Raw genomic sequence first — 11,261 nt, forward strand, 5'->3', positions numbered from 1 at the left:
CATTAATTGCATGTTGGTCTTCGACCGTCGACCAAAAATCGCATGTGTTAAATATTTTGTGTAGTTTTAAGTGTGTAAATAGTGCTATGGTAGTGAAGGATGGTATTGTTTGCATGCTGTGGTAGTGATTGTCCTGACGAAGAGACGGGTACTTCTCGAAACCGGTAGACTTAAAAATCTCGGTGAGTGGTTATTTACTAATATTATTAATATTTTTGTAAAAAAATAAATAAATAAAAATGACTAACCACAAAATAATTGAGAATATTATAGTTAGTTAGTTATTGAGTAACCTCTAAGTGGGGAAACCTAGATTTGTGAACGAGGAAATATTGCAAAACGTTGTTTATTTTATATTCGAAAGAAGTAATGGAGGAACTTGAGTCGTGGTAAAAATATTCGTGCCAAAACAAATAAGTAGGAACTAAGTTTAAATCCCTCACAGGGATACAAATAATGCCTCAAAGCCTGTCACACTGGATCAGGAAAGCTGTTTATCTTTACGGGAACTTTTTTAAAAGCCTTCAAAGTAACGATCTACGTGGAATACCTAATTAAAAAAAGTATAAACATTTTAAATTCCTTGTAAAAAAATATTTGAAAATGGGTTGGTCAATGTTGGTGTTTTGAAAAAGCAGAACAATTGAATAATTTATATTATTTTTTAACTTCTCATTGAAGATGAAGAAGTAAATGGAAGTCTCACCAATAGATGTCCCTAGTGAAGTTCTAGTGATTCATGAAAAATGTTTCGGAATTGGATCATATATATAGAACTTTCAAGAATTTGAGTAGTGTGGTTGTCAATAATGGTCAATAATGATCACTTAAACCAGCCTATGACGGTCGTCAGCCCAGTAAATGCCCAGATTTCCATATTCTTCTTCATCTTTAATGAGATGTCAAAAAATAATATGAAAATAACTCCTATTATTGGAGATAATCCAGATTTGTGAACAAGTATTTGGATACACTCGAAATGTCGTATCGGAAATCTCATAACGCTTTTGGTTACCAGAACTTTTGGGGCTACTAAGCCAGAAATACCGGGATTTAAGCATAAATAATTAAAAACTCCATACAGTGTCCTGACAAACACTCCTCGCCTCCTTCACATCCATACATAAGGATAGTGCTTTTAAACAACGTTATTACACTTAAACGTATTTGATCTCATACAAATGGCGTAAGTGATGAAAAGAAATGGTGGAAAAATATAAATCGACTTTTTGTGTATTATTTATTCGATTATTCATTATAAACAGCAGTATGAAATTTAAAAATGCTTTTTTTTACTTGGAATACGATCAGTCCTTAATTCTTCAAATTAACTTCATCTCAACAATGAAGGTATCAAATTCGGGTCGAATTTAGGTTCTGCTCTCGGTTTCTGTAAAAAAATATGATTAAACTATTATTTCACTTTAAAAGGCGATCAAATATAACGAAATACACATTAAACACTCTTCTTATCATCCATACAGTGGAATAGCTTTATAAATATACATATACTATTATATATATATATATATATATATATATATATATATATATATATATATATATATATATATATATATATATATATATATATATATATATATATATATATATATATATATATATACATATATATATATATATATATATATATATATATATATATATATATATATATATATATATATATATATATATATATATATATATTTATACATATATAAATAAATACATATATATATAAATATATATATATATATATATATATATATATATATATATATATATATATATATATATATATATATATATATATATATATAATAATAAATAATAAAACCCTTATCCGCACCCCAATGGTGCATAGGGCTCTGCGTCATATAAACGCAGTGTTATCATGATCGTTTGAACACATGAAGGCACACGTGATCAGCCCTCCGCTTCAGGCACCAGTCCAGGGTAATATTGAATAAATATGACAGTGAAAAAATCACTAATATTTATTTTACCCCCCTTGGGAATCGAACCCGGGACCTCCAGAATGGTAGCCGAGCGTGCTGACCATTACACTACGGAGGCGGACAAAATATATATATATATATATATATATATATATATATATATATGTATATATATATAAATATATATGTATATATATATATATAAATATATATATATATATATATATATATATATATATATATATATATATATATATATATATATATATATATATATATATATATATATATATATATATATATATATATATATTCAATTACCAGCTGGTTTTAACCAAAACCAACATCATCATGCAGATTACCTTTACATTTGAATTATTTTAACTAAAAATTCAATACAGAATTTTATCAAAAGCGATGCAAATGCCAATGGAACAAATAATATCAAGTCTAGCAAACGAAAAAGCTAAAATACAAAATTTCTTGAAAAATAATTCTCGAATGTAGGTTTAAAAAGCTACAAATACAAGTCAGTCAACAAAACAATTAACACAAAGCTAATTACATAATACATACAGCATAAAAATCTCGGTGATTAGTTATATACTAGTATTAATAATATTTTTGTTAAAAAAATTTAAAATAAAAAATCACTAACCACGAAGTAAACGTTATAAATATTATTTTTTGACATCTCATCAAAGATGAAGAAGAATATGGAAATCTGGTCATTTACGGGGCTGACAACTATCATAGGCTACTTTGAGTGATCACTTTACACACGTGTAACATGCTGAATCTTTATCTCACCAATAGATGTCTCTAGTGAAGTTCTAGTGATTCAAGAATAATGTGTTAAAATTGGTTCATGTATATATAGAACTTCCAAGAATTTGAGTAGTGTGGTTATCAATAATGGGTAGAATTGGTGAATGTTAAACCAGCTTATGACGGTCGTCAGCCCCGTAAATGCCCAGACTTCCATACTCTTCTTCATATTTGATGAGATGTCAAAAAATAATATGAAAATACCTCCTGTAATTGGAGATAATCCAGATTTTGTGAACAAGTACTTGGACACACTCAAAATGTTGCTTTAAATATAAATAATATCAAGACTAAATCTAATTGGTAAGTAAGTTAGTTAGCTGATGTATAGTGAGACCGGATACATACATGACGACTCAAACCCTTATATTGCTTCGTAACTGACGTCTTTGTTGTAAGTTTCGGCGTTGTTGTTGCCGGCAGAATGATTCTAGTTGTTTCTGTTGCAGGCGGAATGATTCTAGTTGTTTTTGCTGTAGGCGGGATGATTCTAGGCGTTGTTGTTGTAGGCAGAATAATTCTAGGTGTTGTTGCTGTAGGTGGAAGATATAAGTACGTCGTTTTTTCCGGTTCTCGAAGGATCTGAGGACGATACCCATTTTCGTCGGAGACATATACAACCTCCTGCGCATTTCCTTCCGGATCCGTGTAGGAAAACTTTCCTTTTACAACCAGTATTTTTTGACCGGATGCATCGCTCTTAAAATACCCGTGCTCACTTCTCGATTGTCCGTCTGAAGTTTCAAAACTGAAAACAGAAAAAAGGCTTCAATGCAAAATTTATGCGATTAAAGTTTTGTACCGAAATTTCATGGTGGAACTGCATTTTATAGAAAAAAATAACAACAATGTATTTTTTCCACATGAGTTTTATTTGACCAGCAACCGGGTTTTACCATAATCGACATCATCAGACTGGCGCGACGCTTGACAAATTTCTATGTTATATGCACATCAAGGTAGGAGTAGAAAACCATGATTTTATATAACAAAATGAATTCAAATAGAAAAAGTTTTAGTACCTACAACATTTTGAGTGTGTTCACAAAATCTGGATTATCTCCAATTACAGGAGTTATTTTCATATTATTTTTTGACATCTCATCAAAGATGAAGAAGAATATGGAAGTCTTTTTTTATATCTCGCCAATAGATGTCTCTAGTGAAGTTCTAGTGATTTAAGAACAAGGTTTCTAAATTGGTTCGTATATACAGAACTTCCAAGAATTTGAGTAATGTGGTTGTCAATAATGGGTAGAATTGGTGAATGTTACACGTGTGTAAAATGATCACTTAAACCAGCCTATGACGGTCGTCAGCCCCGTAAATGCCCAGACTTTCATATTCTTCTTCATCTTTGATGAGATGTCAAAAAATAAAAAGTTTTAGTATTGTATTGTTATAATAATGACATGTAAGTTATGGTTAAGATTTTAAGCATAATTTGATGGAATTACAAAAACCATTTCTACAATAGAATAAAATAAAATAAAATCATGCTTAAAACCTTTACCATAACTTAGAAATTATTATCTTAATTTAATACTTAAAATCATTCAATTTAAATTCATTTTGTCAGAAAAGTTATATAAAATCATTGTTTTCTACTCCTGCCTTATTAAGTAAATAACATTTTTTGTGTATATAAGAATTTTGTCTAGCGTCACACCAGTCTGATGATGCCGGTTACGATGAAACCCGAAAGCTGGTCAAATAAAATTCATGTGGAAAAAATTACGTAGTTTTTGTATTCTTCTAACCCTTACCCCCACCCCAATGGTGCATAGGGCACTGCATCGTATAGAAGCAGTGTTATCTTGATCGATAAATACACGAATGAAAGGTGATTAGCCTTCCGCTTCAGGGTCTTATTAAATAAATATTAGACTGAAAAATCACTCATATTTATTTTGACCCTCTTGGGAATCGAACCCGTGACCTCCAGCATGGTAGCCTAGCCCGCTAACCAGTACACTATGGAGGCAGAGTTGTTATATTACTATAGCAAATTTTGTATAATACCACTTATTGAGTTATATTTCATTTTTCCAACCCTTATCCGCACTTAATGGTGCATAGGGTACTGAATCGTATAAAAGCCGTGTTATCTCAATCCTTAAATACACGAAGGAAAGGTGATCAGCTTTTCGCTTAAGGTACTAGTCCAGGGTCATATTGAATAAATATTAGTCTGAAAAATCACTAAATCACTAATAATACCCCCTTGGAAATCGAACCCGGGACATCCAGCATGGTAGCCTAGCTCACTAACTACTACACTAAGGAGGCAGAGAATTTTGTTTCACTTATTTTAATTTATTTAATTTCACATGACTTTTGTCCGCCTCTTTTTTATGTATTTCTAAATTGTTTATGACTTGACCTTTGTTTGTAACTGAGTGAAATAATTTATGTGTATGTGAGTCAAATGAGTGGTTAGTTTGTATTATGAGATTCTAGAATTCTGAAAAAATATTGTTCTCAGCGCAGCCGGACGCATACTGAATTATATTATTGCTAGTAAGGTCACAAGTAAATACTTACAAAAAACTGTACTCCTTACCCGACCATGGGTATGACTTCATTTTGACAATTTTGTCTTTTTTGGGATTTAAAATATTTGCTTCTGAATCATGGCTTATGGTAAATATAAGAACGATTACCACTAAAAACTAAAAAAAAAAACAAAAACAAATTAACAACTTAAAATATTTATCCCTAACAAATACTTACGCTTATAATACCTACATTTATGTATATGGATTTTCATAAAAGTAAATTTAAGTTAAAAATATAAATAAAACACTTGTTTGACACCACTTTTGAGTTTATTATTGCAAACAAGACTAGTTTCGAGAACTATAAATGTTTTCATTAACAGGTGATACTACAAGCTATTTTTGTACACGCTTTTGACGGGAAAATGTAGTTCTCAAAACTAGTCGTGTTTCTTTATAAAAATAAAACGAGAACTTTGTTTTAAACCACTTTTATTTTTAAAACACTCTATCATTCACCGTTCACTATGTGAAATACCAATTAAAAACATTGCTCCCGAATTACCGGTTTCGGAATAATCATTTCATCATCAGGTCAAATGTAGACAAGTAGTTTCGACAAAAGCTTTGTCATTTTCAAAACAAGGTTTTGTTGGAACCGGTTGGAGAAAAGTACCAAAAGTAAAAGTAGTTTAAAACAAAGTTAATGTATTAAACTTTAAAATCAAACACTGATTTTTTTAGTCTAATTGATTGAAAGAATGACATTTATTTGAAAATGCCATAACAAGGCAAAACGATTGTCACATTTTTTTAAAATGTGTTTTTAATACAATCTAGTAGATACAAAAAATCAGTGTTGAAATGGAGTTTACAATAAAGTTTTAAATAAAGTTATAGTTATATTTTAAAAATTTTAATGAAAAAATATTTGTTTAAACAAATAACTTACGATTTTTAATATTGACATAATATTTTTTAATGATCAGAACATGTTTGTATCGAATGAAGGTGACAATGTAACTGAATCTGAATAAAAAATAAACAATTCTGTATTCTCGACCTACAAAATTCGAAAGACCAGTTTAACATCTTTTTCGTAATATTTATACGTGGATTGCCCGAACCATAATGGTATATGATGGAACAAGTATGGCATCACATTTTTATAGAGAAAAAAGTTTTATTTTTCATTAATTGATTAGGCAGTCGCTTTGTAGTATGTATACTTTCTAAGTTTAAATTTCAATTAAAATAGAATCAGATTTTAAGAAATAAATACCAAATATTTCATAAAATCTATAGTAACACGTGTTTCGATGCATTCTGCATCGTTGTTATTCAAAAATTAAAATCTTATCACAATAGATTTTTAAAAAATATTGCTATTTACCGAATGAAGTCTAAATTAAAAAAAAATACTTTTGCTCGTTTTTAAATGATGTTTAATGAACGTATGCGAGATTCATGCCGAATATATTACAATGATTAAAGAAAACAGTTGTTTTTTACCACTTGAGTTTTATTATTGAATACATGTTTCAGAAGTTAAACTTCCATCATTCAGGTCTGTATAGTAAATAAAATATAAAATATAAAATTGTTCTATAAATAAGGAGAGGGGAAAGTTAGGGGGAGGGGGTTAGTCACGGGGCGGAGTTTGAAAACAAAGGAAAAATGGAAAGCAAAGGTGAAGAATTTTGAAACAATATATTAATAACAATATTTAATAAATTATTATTAGAATTTGGGTTTTTTTGGATTTCTAAATTTTCAAGATAATTCATAATTTGGCCTTTATATGGAACAAGGTGTAATAATTTTAATTTATGAGAGTGAAATGAGTGATTAGTATCTATTAGTATCTATTAGTATATAGTATTTAGTATTTAGTAGAAAAGGCCTGAAATGACATTTATTTAAATTAAAATTAAATTAAAACATACTGCTTATTGATCAGTTGATTACTAACAATTAGTTTAAATTATCTTTTGGATAATATATCAATATTATAAGTATCTCAAGTATCTATTGTTTTTATGTTAAACTAGAAAGAATCACATGACGATTTAAATATAAAAATAAAATACTTTTTTAAGAAATCTTTTGAGTTTATTAATGTAAACAAGACTAAATATATATATATATATATATATATATATATATATATATATATATATATATATATATATATATATATATATATATATATATATATATATATATTTATATATATATATATATATATATATATATATATATATATATATAAATATATATATATATATATATATATATATATATTTATATATATATATATATATATATATATATATATATATATATATATATATATATATATATATATATATATATATATATATATATATATATATATATATATATATATATATATATATATATATATATATATATATATATATATATATATATATATATATATATATATATATATATATATATATATATATATATATATATATATATATATATATATATATATATATATATATATATATATATATATATATATATATATATATTTAAATACAGTTGTTCTTATCACCAACAGGTTAATATACTAACATTATCAGGTCGTTATAATCAATAAATGTGGTTGTTATAATTTGGATATACGCCGCTTGTATTCTGAAACATCGAATAAAATATTACAAATTATTTTTCTTGGATAACAGGTAAAGCCAAGGATAAATAAGAGTGAAAACTTGGATGTCACTTAGTATATTTACATATTAACTTTTAATTTTTTTATGTTAAACATATCGTGTTCCTCCCAAATTAGTTGACCAGTAAAAATTTTATATTCAACCAAACGCATTATTTTTATCTATAATTCCATTTCGATCACTGAGAACATTCCTTAGCTCAAGGGAGTGGATAGACATCGTCTTATCTAATCAAGGAAAATGAAAGCCATTCGTAAGCGTCTTAAAAAAATTGACTAAGTTGTTAGGATTTATGACTGTTTTTACAATTTTTGATCTTGAAATTGTTATTACGTCTTTATTCCTGTTTATATTAAGATAGTCCTACATAAATGTGATTGTGATTGTGATATAATATATATATATATATATATATATACATATATATATATATATATATATATATATATATATATATATATATATATATATATATATATATATATATATATATATATATATATATATATATATATATATATATATATATATATATATATATATATATATATATATATATATATATATATATATATATATATATAAATAATTCTAGATTTTTTTTTCGGTGATACGTGAAGTCTTACATTACATTACTTGCGTCATTCACGCCGTACCGATCAAAATGTTTGAAAGCGTCATAGAAAATCATTGGGCCTTATGAATTGGCTTTCTAAAACGGAGTAAATTTGAACAATATTATCTTAAAAAAAATAAATGCAATTTTTTTTCTTATTACGATGATAATACAGTTACCACGATTAAATTATTTTTTTTACTTTAATTGAGAATTTTAAAAAAGGTCCTAATGAATCACCCTTTACATATTTATGATACAGAATAAAAATGCACTTTTCAAATAACAATTTCAACACCAATGATCGACAAAAAAACAACTATTGGACTGACGCTGGTCTTAATCGACCAGTTGACCACGTCTGTGTTTTATGACGTTATGTTGAATACCAGTTTTGAAATAATAATAATGTTTTGGATATACCATACATACGTAATTTTATAAATGTTGAGTTTAGGTTGCAGAATCGTTTGGAAATTTGATTTACGATGTATTTAATATATTTTAAAGTGAAACATCTAAAAATAATATTACGAAATATCACATATATTTTATTACCATACCAAACAGTTTGTACTGATTTAATAAAAAAAACAGAAAAAATTGTTTTAATTTAATTAATTAAGTAGCGCATTATAAAAATAATCCCTTAGGATTTAATATAATTTTTCGGAAAAAATGAATTTATGCAAATAAAAGTAATTACTTTATTTAATCCATTCTAATAATAAAATTAAAATTTTCATACTAAATTTTCCAATCCGCTTCGAATGTCGCTTAATCGACTGTCGCTAATTCGACGACGATAATCGACCGTCGATAAATTGACGGTCGCTAAATCGACCGTCTTTTATTCAACCGTCGCTAAATCGACCATCACTAAATCGACCGTCACCAAATCGACCGTCGCTTTTTCCACCGTCTATAAATCAACTGTCTTTTTATCGATCGTCGATAAATCACTAAACCGTCACTAAATCGACCATCGCTTAATCGACGACGATGATCGACCGTCGCTAAATCAACCGTCGCTAAATCGACCGTCGCTAATTCGACCGTCGGTAAATCGACCGTCGGTAAATTGACCGTCGGTAAATTGACCGTCGGTAAATCGACCGTCGATAAATCGACCGTCGCTAAATCGTCCGTCGCTAGATCGACGACGATGACCAACCGACGCTAAATCGACCACGATAAATCGACCGTCGATAAATCGACCGTTGATAATTCGACCGTCGATAATTCGACGATCGCTAAATCGACCGACGATACAACGACCGTCACTAAATCGACCGTCGCTAAATCGACCGTTGCTAAATCGACCGTCGCTAAATCGCCATTCTAATGCCATGCCATGCCATGCCATGTTATGCCATGCCATGCCATGCCATGCTTTTTAATATTTGAAATTTGCATTTTCCATTTGCCGTTAATCGCTAATCGCTAATCGCTAATCGCTAATCGCTAATCGCTAATCGCTAATCGCTAATCGCTAATCGCTAATCGCTAATCGCTAATCGCTAATCGCTAATCGCTAATCGCTAATCGCTAATCGCTAATCGATAATCGATAATCGCTAATCGATAATCGCTAATCGCTAATCGCTAATCGCTAATCGCTAATCGCTAATCGCTAATCGCTAATCGCTAATCGCTAATCGCTAATCGCTAATCGCTAATCGCTAATCGCTAATCGCTAATCGCTAATCGCTAATCGCTAATCGCTAATCGCTAATCGCTAATCGCTAATCGCTAATCGCTAATCGCTAATCGCTAATCGCTAATCGCTAATCGCTAATCGCTAATCGCTAATCGCTAATCGCTAATCGCTAATCGCTAATCGCTAATCGCTAATCGCTAATCGCTAATCGCTAATCGCTAATCGCTAATCGCTAATCGCTAATCGCTAATCGCTAATCGCTAATCGCTAATCGCTAATCGCTAATCGCTAATCGCTAATCGCTAATTATCGAGATTATGTTATTGATAAATCATATTTGGACACCCAAAATGTTGGTTATGTACTATATTTGAACACCCAAAACGTTGGTAATATACTATATTTGAACACCCAAAACGTTGGTAATATACTGTATTTGAATACCCAAAATGTTGGTAATATACTGTATTTGAACACCCAAAATGTTGGTTATATATTATATAAAAACACCCATAACATTGGTACTATACATAATATTTGAATACCCAAAATGTTAGTAATAAATTAAAGTAGGATACATAATTTTAGGGTTTATAAAATTGCTTCTCGTTTACATTTAATATTTAGTAAGTGCACTGGGTTTAAAGCACGGTAATCTTGGTTCCCTAGTTACAGTCGACAGGCATACGACAAACACTTAGATCCCGCGGGGAATGGGTTCAAGTATCGCGGGGCTGTAATGCAAAGGTGTCTATTTCCAAAAAAAATAACATTTAATTTCCAGAAAGTAACCCGAACGATTTCACTCGTTATCACACGTGAAAATCTCGAGAAGGACAACCCATTACCAGATTTGCTAGTACCACATAGGGCAAAAAAATAAACTAACTAACTAACCATCACGCCACTTCTCCGCAGGGGTAGGCAGAGAGAATCGAACGCCACACCACTCTGTCTTTGCAAACATTCTTCGCCTCTTCTACAGTCATGC

General features: G+C 29.2%; 1 protein-coding gene across 1 annotated transcript; it reads right to left on the reverse strand.

Moving 5' to 3' along the window:
• Positions 1-1,308: 1,308 nt before the first annotated feature.
• LOC148309523 (uncharacterized) lies at positions 1,309-6,312 on the reverse strand. The gene is made up of 4 exons (XM_088260033.1): positions 6,240-6,312; positions 5,334-5,461; positions 3,138-3,537; positions 1,309-1,390 (listed from the first exon to the last, which is right to left on the reverse strand). The coding sequence occupies exons 1-4, from the start codon at positions 6,255-6,257 to the stop codon at positions 1,334-1,336; spliced, it is 603 nt and encodes a 200-aa protein (XP_088116159.1). The 5' UTR covers positions 6,258-6,312; the 3' UTR covers positions 1,309-1,333.
• Positions 6,313-11,261: the final 4,949 nt, after the last annotated feature.

The sequence above is a fragment of the Brachycentrus maculatus genome, unplaced genomic scaffold (assembly GCF_059751285.1).
Source record: "Brachycentrus maculatus isolate JH-2025_06_01 unplaced genomic scaffold, ASM5975128v1 h1tg000122l, whole genome shotgun sequence".
Taxonomy (NCBI): Eukaryota; Metazoa; Arthropoda; class Insecta; order Trichoptera; family Brachycentridae; genus Brachycentrus; species Brachycentrus maculatus.